The 14,610-nt window shown below is 38.0% G+C and overlaps 1 protein-coding gene across 21 annotated transcripts in view; it reads right to left on the bottom strand.

Annotated features, from left to right (window-relative positions):
* TRPM3 (transient receptor potential cation channel subfamily M member 3) overlaps nt 1–14,610 on the bottom strand; it is a gene marked incomplete at its 5' end in the record, with an annotated part of 811,488 nt that overhangs the window by 105,918 nt on the left and 690,960 nt on the right. For all 21 annotated transcript variants that reach the window (XM_081236454.1, XM_081236468.1, XM_081236450.1 and 18 more), the window contains one exon: nt 13,170–13,242. In XM_081236454.1, the coding sequence (XP_081092580.1) occupies nt 13,170–13,242 (73 nt within the window). The remainder of the gene's footprint in view (nt 1–13,169; nt 13,243–14,610) is intronic.

Consider the following 14,610-nt stretch of genomic DNA (forward strand, 5'->3'; position numbering starts at 1 on the left):
TTTTTCAGTAGTCATTGCAGTTGAATGACATTGGTTCAATATAAAATCTATTCCTCTATGGACTCCTGGCATTGAAAGTTATTGTAAGAAGGTCTGAGGCCAGCTTGATTTTCACCTCATAAAAGACTTGATTACTTTTTCTTGTGGCCCAAAGTATCTTTTATTTTTCTTTGACGTTCAGTAACTTTACTAAGATTTTAAGTGTGGGTGTTGAGGATTCTGAATCCATTTTTTTCCTAGCATAATGTGGCCCTTTCAATATCCAGGTCAAAGTTTTAAAATTTTTGAATAAAAAAATTCTTAAATTATATTTTTAAATTATGTAATTATATTTCAAAATATTTGTTCTGATCTGTTATTTTGGTCGTCTTCTTTGGAGTCACCAAGTATGTTTATGTTGGATCTCTTTTCTATCTTCTATGAATATTTTCCTCATTTCTATTCTTTGTGTCCTGCGCTGGGTTTTTCACAATGTGTATTTGATCTTGTACCATTTTCCATTTCTTCTGCAATTCTGTGATAATTTTATTTTTTCCCCCTTTACTTTATTCCTGAGTGCTATTCACATTTTATCTCCTCTTGCTGCCTCACCTACTCTTACGTGAGTTTTGGTATTCCAACTCTGAAGTATTTCTTCATAGATAAGTGCTTCATTGACATTTAATTTTTTAAAGTTCATGGTAAAGTATTTACTCATAATGTTCATCTGTTCCCTGGAAACATTTTTATAGAGTATTAGTCTTCTGTGAATACATTTTGCTCTTTTGTTATTTTTTTCTTAGAATAAATCTGTATGCTAATTCCTTTTTTATTGTTTATCATTTAGTGAGTTGGATTATAATGGGCCCAGGGTAGCATTCCAGGCCAGTTATTACTCACAGCTGGAAGGTTTTCTTCCCAGCTACCATGAAGGAAAACTCTCTCCTGCAAACATGGCTTATCTGAATAATTCCATATGTGGCTCACCTCCTCTACTTATATGTACTAAGTCAGGAACAGGAGGGTCTCCTGCCACCATCCAACTCCCTCTTGTTCTTGCACACGCTGTTCCAGACAAAGGAGAGAACTTTGTACCTTAGGGTGTTCCTCACATCTAGGAATTACATTTTTGTTGGTGCTTTCTGAGGACTGTCACTGCTGGTTTCTCTGTCCTCAGCTTTCACCCTTTCCTCCTACAGATGTCCCACATACACAAATATTTTGGAATTTTTCCTAGTTTACCAAAAATGGAGTTTGTTTGCTGTTGTCTTCCTTTTTCATTATTGATTTTTGAAGCTTTCTAGGAAGATAATGATAAATTTGTTGCCATGTCTATACTGGAAGTCCTGAAGGATTTTGTAGGTAGAAGAGTGTTTTGATCAGATCTTTGCACTAGTAGTATTCCTCTAACTGAAGCATAGAAGATGGACAGGAATATGTTCAACAAGAAGCAGGAAGATCCCTTAAGAGGCCATTGCAATAATTCAGATCAAAAGTCCTGAAGGCCTAATGATGCTGACTGAGCAAGGAGGGAAAAGAAGGGATAGACATAAAGGAAATTATGGTGGTAAAAATGCCCAGAATTAGCAAGAATTTGCTCGAACAAAGGGAGGAAGAACTTGATGAAGGCTCTGAACCTCGATAGCCAAAAGGATGGCTGTTATATGAACATAAATGGTAGAAATTAGCTTTTTGGGCAAAGAATTTATTTTCATTTATTTATATTTATTTTTATGATAATTAATTTGATTGAATTTGACTACCAAGGGAGTTATCCAGTAGGCAATTAGAAAAGGGAGCAGGGAGGGAAGCTAGGGTTGGAGGTGAGTCTGGAGGTTATTCATGCAGATGTGCTGTTTAAAGTTATGGTACTTTTAAAGTTTGACAGAGGCAGAGTGGAGAAGTAAGAGGGTTTAATGAAAGAAACAAAGGAGTAGTCAGAACGGCAGAATATTCAGTATCTCTGACACCAATGAAAAATAAAAATAATTGCCGTCATACACACAATTACATGCTAGGCATTTTACATGTATTATCTCATTTAATGCTCACAAAGATCTGTACAGTGAATATCTTTATGCCCAGTTTGCAGATCAGAAAACGGAGGCTCAGAGATTTTGTGAGTAGAATATGTAGCTAAGCTTTTTGAGATTTTCAGAACTATAGTACTTACTTTTTAAGGAATTAAGAGGGCTCCTGGAAGTTGTAAAAAATAAAGAGAAAGCAGAAAATGGCTGTCTTCCCCATATAAAGAACTTTAGAAAACATCTTGTGAACATGTATCTTCATGTCATGAAACGAACATATTTCCAACAAAATTGGAGAAGGCAGGGGCAGAACTGTGTTGAGTATTTGTCTACTCTTTCTTACCTTGATTCTGAAGGATCTCTACTCACTAAATGTTATTCATAGTACTTACTACTAAAATCATTTTTAACTTATTTTTTAAAATAGATTTTCTTACTTTGGGGGATCAGAAACAAGATGACCTTGTTATATTTATGATATGACAGTGAAAAAAGCTTTTTAAAGTATACTCAAATAGATTCTATTTTATTCAAATTTTTATCCCCAGTCCAAAACACTTTGTGAGCTCCTCTTATGGGTCAAGAACTATTGGTTGAACTAAACTGAACACAAGGTATTAACCCTCAAAAATTCCATCCCTCTTTCTTTAGGACATACCATATAAACCACCCAAGAAAATGAAGACATGATGCTGCTCAGCCTTTGGAATAATTTTGAATCTGTCAATGTCAGTATGAGCAGAAAACAAAACATTGTGTAACATGTTTTAAGCATTATTATAAGTCCTGTGTTAACAAATTGTGTGTCTGCTGCTCTGATTTTGAAACACGTATGTATATAGATAGAAAAGTTGGCATAAATTTTGTTAAATAAAGCAACTATAAAATTTAAGAAAAAGAAAAGAAAATAGAGGCTCAGAGAGGTGGATTAACTTGTAGAACTAGGCTTTAAATTGAGGCCTTCCCTCAAAATAAAAAAGAGTTGCAGTAAGAAGAGGATAAAGATGACATCATCAAGTCACTGAAAGCTGTGTGAATAAATTGGCTGGGATAGAATATGGAATGCAAGAATTTGCAGAGTAAGTAAGTCAAGAATTTAGAGTGAGTGGAGGGTGAGGAATGCTGGTAGAAAGGCAGGCTACCTTTCAGAGTTTGATGGTTAAGATGAGAAAAGTAGGATGCTTCCTTCAGCGTCCTGGTGGAGAGGAGCCAGGTCTTCTTAGGTGACAAGTACCCGGAGCATGTTTATAGCAGAAAGGAAAAAGCCACTGGTGAGGGAGGCATTGAAAATGTAAAAGGAAAGAGCAAGTGTGTGATGGTTGAGATCCTGGAGAATGGACGCTAGGGAGTAGTTGGTTTTAGCAAAGAGAGGTCTTCAGGGAGAGGAGGAAAAGCAATGAGGCTGAGTGAAGAAACATATTCATGAGAGGAAAAGAAGGGAGCTTAGATGAACCTAAATATTGTAAGTTAAGTAAGAGGGGATACCATCTGCTGGGAGTGAGAGGAAGTGGGGACTTGAAGAGAAGGAAGGAACATGGAAAATGTGTCTGAGGCTGAGGCTTAAAGAATGAAGCAGTTTTGGAGCACAGTTAGAGCCCACTTGAGGTAAGGCATCCCAAATACGTCATGGCACCAATGGGTACGTGTTGCAGGCAATATTTATTTAGGGACTTGAGCATCACTATTAGGGAAAGTTATGTTTTGTTTTGTTTTTTATTACCCTGAGGGTCACTAAACACTTCAATGGGTTGTAAATAGAGCTGTGGACTCTCTTTGGGAGAGTTTCCAAATAAAAATGTTGGGTGAGTCATTTGACCTGGAGAGTTTTAAGCATGGATAGTTGATGGACTGGGTGGTGGCGGGAGAGGGCAGGAGGTACTGACCTTGCAAGGTCTTAGTAGTGCATTGATTCTGTGATATATAGGATGATGCCGCACATCCCTATATTAATTGAGGAACATTTCTTCTTGCTGGGATCTTTGGGCCTTTCCTTGTCTTATCTAAAGAATCTTGTCTGGATTAAATATTCTTCCCAGGAATTCTATTCATTTCTATCAATTTACTTTACTGGTAAGTTTTGCAACTAAATGCAGTAAGTCAGTGAAAACCCATCCATCCATTCGTTTAAAGACTTCAGATTCTTTAACTACATGAAAACCACAAAGGTGGAAGGAAAGTAGTTGAAAGGCCCTGCCATGTGACTTGGTTGCTAGGAAACACCTTCAGTTATCTCTCAGAGCAGAGACATGACCTAGCCTTGTGAGCCTCTCTTAGGAATGCAGCTGCTATGCTGAGAAAAAACAAATTAAAGGCTTGAAACACACACACATATAAAGTATGTGAGGTCTGTGGATAATTATTCTTTGCTCTATTTTCTTGCCTTGAATGATAACTATCTCCTCTTGGTAAAAATAACTTCAGGTAGACTCCCAGGAGAAAGGTAAAAGGAATCAGGAAAAATTGGATTAACTTTAGCTGAAGAAATTCGGATTTGGCTTGTAAGAGAAAACCCAGACAGCTGAGTGAAAGAGCCCTTTGTGGGGAGATGGAGTTTTCTTTCTTGGTTTATCTTTAGTAAATAAGAAAGATAATAACAATTAATATTTCTTTCATGCTTAGCTTGTGCCAGGCACTGTTTCTAAGTGTTAACATATTGAATTCTCACAACAAGCTCTGAGGTGCCATTATCCTCATTTTACAGATGAGGAAACCGAGGCACAGAAACTTGTCCAAGGTGAGATGGCTAAGAGGTTCAGAGATGAGATTCAAACTCAGGCAATCTGGTTTTAAGAGCTGAACTTTTCTTTTTTCTGATTCATAGAAATTTAGAACATCATACCTACAACAAAAAGGGAAGTAGGCAAACAGGTTTTTGCTTCCTTTATCACAAAATAACCCACATTGCATTAATGAAGTAAGCCAGAATATTCTCTAATGCCCTATGATTAGGTCCAAAATTGATGGTAAAATGTTACTTAAAATTCACATTTCAGCTTCTTTAAGTATTATTATTGTTATTATTATTATTATTAGTCAAGCCATTTGGGCTTGAGGTTTTATTTATTTATTAAAAACATCTTCCCCCAGTTTTACTGAGATATAATTGACATAAAATGTTGTACTAGTTTTAGGTGTACAATATAAATTTTGTTAACATCTATGACCTCACATAGTTACAAATTTTTTACTTGTGATGAGAACTTTTAAGATCTATTCTATTAGCAACTTTCAGTCACCATGCTATACATTACCTCCCAAGAACTTACTTATAACTGGAAGTTTGTACCTTTTGACCACATTCACCCATTTCACCTACCCCCACCTCCCACTCCTTGCTGAAATTCTTGATGTCTTCATTTCACTGCCTCTAAGGGCTGACTTTAGAGAAGAGAGCTGGATCCCCAGCTGTTTTCATTTACTCAACAGATTTTTATTGAATTCCAATTCTCCATCAGCCTTTCTTTTAGGCCCTGGGGAAAACAAGGTTGAACCAAAGTTTCTACTCTCAAAGGAAAAAAAAAAATATATATATACATATATACACACACACACATATATATAAAATAAATATAAATATAAATAAAATAAATATATATGTAATCTCCTGAGTCCTCCTTTGGATTCTATTATTGAGTCTCTTATTTTGGATCGAGTCCTTAGAAGACTACCTAAGAGTCTATGCCAGTTTTTGAAGTGACCCAAAATGAATTCAGTGTTCTTCATTTCCTTTGGAACAGAAAAGATTGGTCCGAAATTGGGCTCCATCCACTCTACCCTACCAGCTCCATTCATTTCAATTATCCCACCTCTACTGCCACCCCTTCCTGATAGTCATAAATAGGAGTCCTCCATTTGAAAGTCTCATGCTGAAATGGAGCAGGACCCTATGGTCCTTTCCCCACCATGGCCACTGCCTGCCTTTTGTCTGTAGAAAAACTTTAGTCAAAGAATAAATTTAATCAGAGAAGTGATAAAACGCAGAAGCAAAGGAAAACAGTCAAACAGGACAAAATAATAAAAGTTTAGTCATTAAGGGACTTCCTTGGTGGCGCAGTGGTTAAGAATCCGCCTGCCAATGCAGGGGACACGGGTTCGAGCCCTGGTCTGGGAAGATCCCACATGCCGCGGAGCAACTAAGCCCATGTGCCACAACTACTGAGCCTGCGCTCTAGAGCCCGTGAGCCACAAATACTGAGCCCGCATGCCACAACTACTGAAGCCCACGTGCCTAGAGCCTGTGTTCCACAACAAAGACTAGCCACCGCAATGAGAAGCCTGCACGCCACCACAAAGAGTAGACACCGCTTGCCGCAACTAGAGAAAGCCCACACACAGCAACAAAGACCCAAAGTAGCCAAAAGTAAATAAATAAATTTATTAAAAAAAAAAGTTTAGTCATTAAGCAAAGTCAAGGACCTTTAGTTCCTCCCCAAGGGCTATAAAGAATATTCTGAGCCGTGTACTGTGAGCTGTTTTGTAGATATTGAAACCCCCACCAGGTGTAAGAAGTGAACTACATGATGACCAGACTGTAGCCATGATGTAAGTTGCCACAATTCTGAGAACTGGGCTTAAAGAAATGGAAACAAACTGACCAGGAACTGAAGACTAACTTTACTGAAAACATCAAGATGACACTGATCAGACCACAGCATGACCAACTTCAAGAGGACTGGCAGAGCTGACTGTGCTGTTTCTACATGTGGCCCCCTCCCTCCGCCCATAAGAACTCTTGCCCCCTGATTGTCAGTTGCAGGGAGCCGGCCTTTGGGCACGGCTCCACCCTGCCCCACAGTTGCTGGCCTCTGAAATAAAGCAAACTTCCTTTCCACATGCCTTGCCTCTTTATCGGCTTCAGAGGGACAAGCAGCCTGACCCCACTTTTGGTAACAATATTGTAAAAATGAATACTTACAGAACAGTGACTTAGGTGATATTTTTGTAAAAGGATTCTCTTTTGCAAAAGGGCTTATTCTTTCCTTAATTAGGAATTTACAAGTGTGTCTAAAGTATGATACAGTTCAAAAGATACAATTTACAAATACATTTTAAGGAAGGTACTGATTGGATAAAATGATGCACACCTGTACAGACAAAAGAAACCCTGTTTGGACATTCTTATATCCTGTTTATTTGGAGGCTCTGATTTTCAGTCTTAATAAGATTTTTTTAAAAGTATCTTCTTCTTACAGACTCACAGACTTGGAGAGCAAACTTGTGGTTGCCACAGGGGAAGGGCGGGGGGTATGGATGGTAGTTTGGCATTGACATGTACACACTACTATATTTAAAATAGGTTGCCAACGGGGACCTACTGTATAGCACAGGGAACGCTGCTCAATATTCTGTGATAACCTAAATAGGAAAACAATTTGAAAAAGAAAACAAACAAACAAGTATCTTCTTCTTGATTTTAAATTCCTCTGAAAAAATAATTGGCATACTATTTATTTTGGATTTCTCTAGGCTGTTTATTCAATATAATAGGCTTAGTATTCTGAACTGCAGAGGCGAATTTCAAATGCTGCCTCTATAATAAAACTTCCCCTGAACACAGCAGTCTCTTTCATTTGCACTTTTTTAGCATTTTGTTTACATTTTACATTGGGGTGTGTACTCTACCATATTTTAAGACTTTGAAGACTTCGCAGCACTTAAGATAATGCCTTATAGTAGGTATCCCAGCGATTAGGCTGTTTATCCCTGATATTACCTGGGGGGCTTGGAAATGTTACTTATCCTCCCAAGAGCGGAGTTTCTTCATGTAAAACAAGGTCAACAATATCTCCCTCAAGGGACTGAGGATTAAATAGAATAACAGATGAAAAAATTGTTTTGTTAAATTAAAGCACTGTGCAAATATTCTGAGTGTCTTACACGTTCCTGACAATAAATTTACCAGGTTAATAATAATATTTTAATCATTTTATCAGGTTAATAATGCCATTGCCATGAAGACACTCCTGGATGGAGAACAATTACCACACAGAATACCAACTGTATAGTGAAACAGTAATTCTCAGTAATTACTGAGAACAGTAATTCTCAGAATTAAGTACTGAGGTCCCTAAATTATCAAGGGCTTACATATATGTCAGAGTTGCCAATGGGTGTTAGGAGTGGTTTTACAAAAAAGGATCTTCCAGTCTCCTCACTGGAGGATGAAGACCCCAGGCACCAGCATTCTGGGAACCAAGTGGAGGGCAAAGGGTTGGGGTCTCAGCATCTGATATCTATTAATTTATTTAGCACCCCTATTGTCACTTCTATAGCCTAGCCCTCACCTTGCACCTGGTGTCTCCTGGTGCACATAATATGTTTTACCCTCTTCAGAGAATAAATTTTTGCTTTTTTTTTTTTTTTTTTTTGGCGGTATGCAGGCCTCTCACTGTTGTGGCCTCTCCCGCTGTGGAGCACAGGCTCCGGACGTGCAGGCCCAGCGGCCATGGCCCACGGGCCAAGCCGCTCCGCGGCATGTGGGATCTTCCCAGACCGGGGCACGAACCCGTGTCCCCTGCATCGGCAGGCGGACTCCCAACCACTGCGCCACCAGGGAAGCCCTAAATCTTTGCTTTTTGATTGACAGGGTTTTGGAGTGTAGGGGAGTCTAGGGGAGTGGACATGGCATTCTGGCTACTTCTTTAAAAAGGCTCTGTGTGCCCCACTTTTTCTGGGCCTTTTGAGCATTTTGAAGTGTAAGTCAGCTTGGTATCAGCTTAGTATGCAGTTTTCTTTGGCGTGTTATTTTCCATTCTTACATTGGCTTTTCATCTTCCAGGTCTAGAAATGGCTTACACCACTTCTGATCATATCCCTTTGGTTGAAGCACAGTCACATGGTCCCAACCTCTCTCGAAGGAAGGCTAGGATATTTAATCTTCAGTGTGCAAGAAGAGAAATCAGTGTGGTGAACACAAAGTATTGTTTCTGCTCCAATACAAAATATTGTTCTGCTCCAATGCTTTTAATAAATAACCATTTACTCTTGTTTTAGAGGGATTCAGTGGACACTAATAATAGTAGATCCACATATTCAGTGGGCCATATTTAACTAGGAATCTGTATTTTTTTTATACATCAAGGAAAGTTTAGCCACCATTTATTGTTCAGAACACGTTAAAAAATGGGGGTAGTCTTTAATATCTGATCCTGGCCATAGAGGCTTAGGATGCAGAGCAAGTGTTCTGGACTCAAATAACTTGAGTTCACGTCCAGACTCCATCAATTTCTAGCTGTGTGACCTTGGCCAAGGCAGCCTGCTTGTGCCTCAGTTTCCTCAAGTGTAAAATGGCTAATACTGATAGTACCTGCCCCACTGTAGTAGTGTGAGAATTAAATTAGTTAATGCTTGTACTATATTAAGTGCCATATTAGTTGTTATTGTTACATGTTTTACTATTGTTATCACTATTACTTTTGTTATTAATGTAAACTATTCATTTTGGAATCATGCTCTTACCAATCTGCATGGTTATGTAATTCAGAATATTCAATAACTGATTTAACTAATGGCTGATTCATTGCTCTCAGCCAAGTCAAGGAAGAAGAGGTATAATTCTACAGCACTGCTGGGCAGTCTGCAGTGATGATGTCTTCACAAGCTTCACAACTTTCCAGGTTAAACAGTGCTTAACTTTCCAGCACTGTTAAGTGCTTTACTTATATTATTAATTACAATTGTTACAATGACTGTAAGTGAGGTATGATAATTATCTCAATTTTACAGATTGGGAAACCAAGCTTCAATGAAGTAAAGCAATTTGTTCAATCAGGGAGTAGCGATGCTTTGAGTATGGCTGTAATTCTTACTATTATAAGGCCCTTTACTGGTGGTCTCACTGTGGTTAAGTACTATTCTGAGGGGTTGGGGTGGTAGTGGAGGATGGGGTGGATGGTGTCTAGTGGGGAAAGCCTGGGACGATTTGGTCTTCCCAGAGTCATTTTTTCCTAAGGGATAGACTTTGGTCTTGGGGAAAAAGTGTTAAGAATGTAATCTCCTTTAAAATTTTTGGCAGAAATAATCAAGTACAGACAATTAAAATTGAAAAGGTTATAATGATTATAGTAATAAATAACAATATATAGTAAATAACATTCATAAATTGCATACTTAGGTCTACCTGAAGTGAACTGCATGAGAATGCCTCGGGAGAATGTCTGAACCCTGATTAGTATTCATTTGACCTAGTTCCCATTTTTGTCTACTGAGTGAAGAATTTATTCCACTGGGGTGCCTGAGGTGCTTGCATGTGAGGTAAATCTGACACTCTTTGACCCTCAGTACTTCTTTTAACACAGCTGCAGAGACGTATACGTTTTTTAGTTGCTTTTGGTCTTCTCAGCACTCTTTCGTCCTCTACTTTCTGCCTACAGAACCTCTTTTTTGTGTTGTTGGGAATCTATAACTTTGAGACTCAGATGAAGCTGATCCCATCTTGTATTTCATGCTTATAGGGATTCTCCTATCTTATTTGCCACGGTGATGAATTCTGGGATGGGCACTGAACCAAGGCAAGCAAATCCAAATGCTCCCTGGGACTTCTCATTGTAAGTACGAGGAAAGATGGCTCTTTTGAATTGGGGTTTGCTCAGTGGATTGGATGTGAGCTTGGCATTACTGATCGCTGTTTTGCATAACAAGTGTACAGATTAACGTCTAGGAAATGGAGTATAGACCCTGATGACACCATTTGAGTCCTGCATGCTACTCTGCCTGAATTCATTTTACCCTCAGACTTCCTGGCTATGTGAACCATTTTATTTCTTTTTGTTTGAACTAGGTTGAACTGTGTTTCTGTCACATGTAACTAAAAAAATTCCTGGTTAAGTCAATATTTCACCAGAGGTCTAATCTTTAAAAATAAAACAAGTGTCAGACTATACTTTTTCTTCCATTACATTAGGTTAAATTGTGGGCATTCTAGTTTCATCATTAAGATATTGTGTGTGCAGCTAAGATCATCTGGCAGCTGAGGGCCCTGGTAAGTGTTCTGAGAGTTTTAAGGAAGTAGATGTCCTGATCTGTTATCACTCGGATACCCCTGGAGTCAAAGGGGCAAATGCCTGAAATTTCTGTGGCAGTGTAGAGCCAAGAAATCCTGGATGCCCCAAAGACTCATACATGTTTGTAAAGAAAACAATAGAAGTGAGGAGACCTGAGTTTAAGGCTTGGCTCTGCCACTGATTTGCCTAATGATCTTGAATGTCTTTTAGACTCTTTAGCCTCAATTTCCAAGTTTGTAAAATGCAAGGGAGTAGCAAGGTGCAAGAGGGTATTGTGGCTTCAGGGTGGCTTTGGGATGAAGTAATAATAAGAGGCCAGTAGCAGACATACGTCTGGGGGGCCCATGCTAAGGTTCTAATGCTCATGATCAATCTGCTCCGTGACATCTAAGTTAAAGATTTGGCTAAAGAGGTAAAATGAACCATCAGGAAACAAGTGCATTTGGGGGAGCCTGATTTACAGTCAAAGGACACAAGGAAGATTAAAAGTGGTCTCATACAGAGAAGGGCTTAACAATACTTTTGTTAAGAATCTACACTGTAAAAAATACTGGGTGAATTTCATCTCTACCTGAAATATTTCACTGTTCTCCCACAGTTTACCCCCTATGCCCTTTTAAACTTAAAATAAATATGCCACACATTTTGACTTTGGAGATATCTCTGGGACAAAATTTCATCTATTTCCATTGCATAATATTTAATAACTTTGCATTGTATATAAACGATGAAAGTGTCAACATGAATGTCTTTTTTGGCCTTAATAAAGCTATCTAAACAGTTCTGGTTTTAAAAAAACAGTATTAAAAAGAAAGCAATCATGCATGTGTTGTATTAAGCTGCCTACACACAGAAAAAAGGGTGGGAAAGATGGAACACATAATTAGAAATAATTTTTTAATTTTCAAAGCAGAGCCACAGTAAATTCCCATAAAACCTATTCATTAATCATCCAAGTTTAAGCAAAGACAGCTTCTCAGTAAACTTTCTAGGGTGTCAGTTACTTATGAAATGTATCTGGTGCAGAGAATTATTGGACAGAAACTACTTTAGAATATATGTCAAAATTTTTGTTTTATCAAGGATTAATTAAGCCATTTAAAAATGAGTTATTTAGCAATATTAATTGTGTATTGATATCAGTACTAGTTTGTGACAATAATTCTGCATTTTCTAGTTAATAGAGTTGGAGGGGCATGCATTCAGAAGTAGTTTAAAAACATTAGATTTTACCCACTTTTATTTCAAATTTAGGATTTTTTTTAAAGATACAGTTTTAAAGGAAAATGACTCTGAAAACAGTGATTTTCATTGTTTTGTATGATCTAATCTAATCAATAGCATTCTTACTAGAAATTTTTTCTAAAGTTAGAACATATTGACTATTTCTTTTGGCATTTGAATTTTTATTTTAAACTTTCTTCTTTATAGTTTGAACAAATTAACAAATACATATCTTAAAAAGAGTTCTTCCTCTGCTTAAGAATAGGTAAGTAATTAATTAGTTTATTAATTACTGATAGCATTAATTATGTCTGGAGAAGTGGACTATATAAAATAAAATGGTAATTATCTCTGAAATGATTGTATAAGTCCATAGGACATTTGATTTCCTACAAATTGTCTTCTGTTAGTTCTGTATTCATTACATGTCTTACTTAGATTCCCCAGTGGTATTTTTTTTTTCTTTTTTGCCGTACACGGGCCTCTCACCACTGTGGCCTCTCCCGTTGCGGAGCACAGGCTCCAGACGCACAGGCTCAGCGGCCATGGCTCACGGGCACAGCCGCTCCGCAGCATGTGGGATCTTCCCGGACCGGGGCACGAACCCGTGTCCCCTGCATCGGCAGGTGGACTCTCAACCACTGCGACCCCAGGGAAGCCCTACATTAGCCTTTTAATTCATATATTTTTATGATTCAGTGGACACGGATGAATTGTAGTACACCTAAATTTTATGAAATTGAGTCACACTGTAACAGGTCTATTATAGGGGAATTTAATAGCATTAAGAATGCCTTACAACAGAGGCCCTTATGTTATCAATAATTGGATGTGTCATGGTATCATTTGGAATTATATCCACTCTTAGGAGACATAAGGTTACTGTGTTAATCCATTTAAATTAGTTTTGCACTCTCTTGACGTAGAAACTCTTTACCTTTAAGCAAAGCTGTCAGGATGGCTAAATCAATGTCCTGGTGTCCTTCTGATCCCATCCGAAATACCGTAATCTGAAATTTGGGACAAGGTGACCATTAGCAATGCATTTTTTCTCTCAAGAGAAATTAAATCAATGAGACCATATTTGAACACAGACTATCTTAATATCTATAAGGTAGATTCTTAACCACAGGAAAAGCATGCATAGCAAGAATTCAATTAGAGGGGTCTGCAACTCATTAAGAGGGAGATGCCTCAGTAGCCTCCAAACAGAAACCAACTTAGATAATTCATTGATTATGGTTACAATCTCTGAAACCAGAGACCAAAGAAAATGTCCCCTTCTACCATTTCAGTTTTAGAATTAAAACTTTCCAGATTTGCAAATATGTGTAAGCCATAATTTAAACTATGAGTTGAAAAATTAAGTGTTTAAAAATAGCTAGTTAGTATGCCCTTCGGTAAGTGGCCCCACTATGTATGCATGTGTGTGTGCCCGTGTGTGTTTTTGTGTATATGCACGTGTGCAATATAGCCATCACTACACTCTCTCCTCAGCAAAAGTTATTCAAGGGTTTCAATATTGTGATGCCTCTAGATCCTTCAGTCCTCTCAATAACCTTAAACCTTCTTGAGAATGACTTAGCAGTATCCAGGTTGTAAGAATGAAAAAGCAGACAATAAAATAACATTTTTTCCTCTTAATTCTGGGAAGAAAAGTATTATCTGGGGATGAATGATGGGGAGGAGAGTACAGATGTAGCAGTGAAGGGTTAATACATGTTGGATTAATATGAAGTCCCCACATCATGCTTAATGATAATGAAGATTTTTTTTCCAAGTCAGATGGAAGCTACTTAAGGAAGCCAAAAGGTTATTTGAATATATACACTGGTTGAATTACTACTGTACTCAACTGCTTTAGACTTCAAGTTTCTTTATCTGTAAAATGGGAAAATAATAGGACTTCCCTGTTTCTAACCACATAGGAAGTAAACTTTGTAGGATTTGCTAATGTATAATTCTAAGTTTTGCCACCATGATGAAGAGAACAGGCACCTAGAATTACAGACTGTTAAACTGTCAATTGCCTTAGAAATCCTCTAGTTCACTATCCAGAGACAAACTAACTTGCTTATGGTCAATATCAAGTTAGAAGAACAGCTGTGACTGGAACCAAGAACAGAGATGAGAGGCAGTTCTCTGTTCTGAACTCAGATAGAAGTGCCTTAATTGGGAAGAAAACTTCAGGTCCACTGGAGAAAGAACCAAGGGGCAGAAGTGGAATTTTGGCTAAATCTTCAACTCTTTAAGCCAGGGCTGGCTAGGGTTTGAAAGGTATTACCGTGTGCTGAGCTGGTAGCAAGCTGCGGACTACCAGAGTAACAGCTCTCATTGTTTTAGAAGAATTCAGAAATTAGGCATCAAACAGAATTCCT

This window comes from Mesoplodon bidens (genome assembly GCF_964165515.1).
Source record: "Mesoplodon bidens genome assembly, chromosome: 6".
NCBI classification, from domain to species: domain Eukaryota; kingdom Metazoa; phylum Chordata; class Mammalia; order Artiodactyla; family Ziphiidae; genus Mesoplodon; species Mesoplodon bidens.